At 51.3% G+C, this 513-nt stretch overlaps 1 protein-coding gene across 1 annotated transcript; it reads left to right on the top strand.

Moving 5' to 3' along the window:
• Nucleotides 1-6: 6 nt before the first annotated feature.
• Nucleotides 7-510, top strand: LOC106751481 (the record flags this gene model as incomplete). Its single annotated transcript, XM_014632379.1, has 2 exons — nucleotides 7-210; nucleotides 325-510. Coding segments are annotated over exons 1-2 (381 nt in total), but the record flags the coding sequence as incomplete, so codon positions are not given.
• Between the last annotated feature and the right edge of the window lie 3 nt (nucleotides 511-513).

Below are 513 nucleotides of genomic sequence, written 5' to 3'. Positions count from 1 at the left end.
CAATTGCAATGGGCCATGTTCGGTGGCGAATGCACTTACGATGTTTCCATGGTGACATTGTCGAACGCCACTCAGACAAGTCATGATTTCTGCTCCTCGATCAAGTCCGAACTCAAGTGCCGACCCAAGGGACAGGACTCTCTGAGTTGCCACTTCCAGAACTCGCAGATCTGGCCCCTCCACCCAGAAAAGAAGAATTGCATATACGTGGTAGAGTTTGCGTTCACGTGGATAAAATACGTGGACGAGCAGCCGTTCGAGATCCACTTTAACCGGAGGGGTATCCGGGGACTGATGATGCACAGGGTTATTCCTGGATTGCAGATGGACATGATCAGAGCCATAGTGAATCAGCTGAACATCGGCTTCGAGGTATTGGAACGGCGCGACCAATTCACCATCATGGAGAACTCGACGGAAGACTACTGCGAGGTCGACGTTACGTTCGTTCATGATAGCAGTGAAGAGGACGACGATGACGACCGCGATGAACACCATGATAACGAGGACGGT

Source organism: Dinoponera quadriceps, unplaced genomic scaffold (genome assembly GCF_001313825.1).
Source record: "Dinoponera quadriceps isolate SergipeBrazil2010 unplaced genomic scaffold, ASM131382v1 C3857313, whole genome shotgun sequence".
NCBI lineage: Eukaryota > Metazoa > Arthropoda > Insecta > Hymenoptera > Formicidae > Dinoponera > Dinoponera quadriceps.
This window is presented reverse-complemented; position numbering and strand designations above follow the sequence as displayed.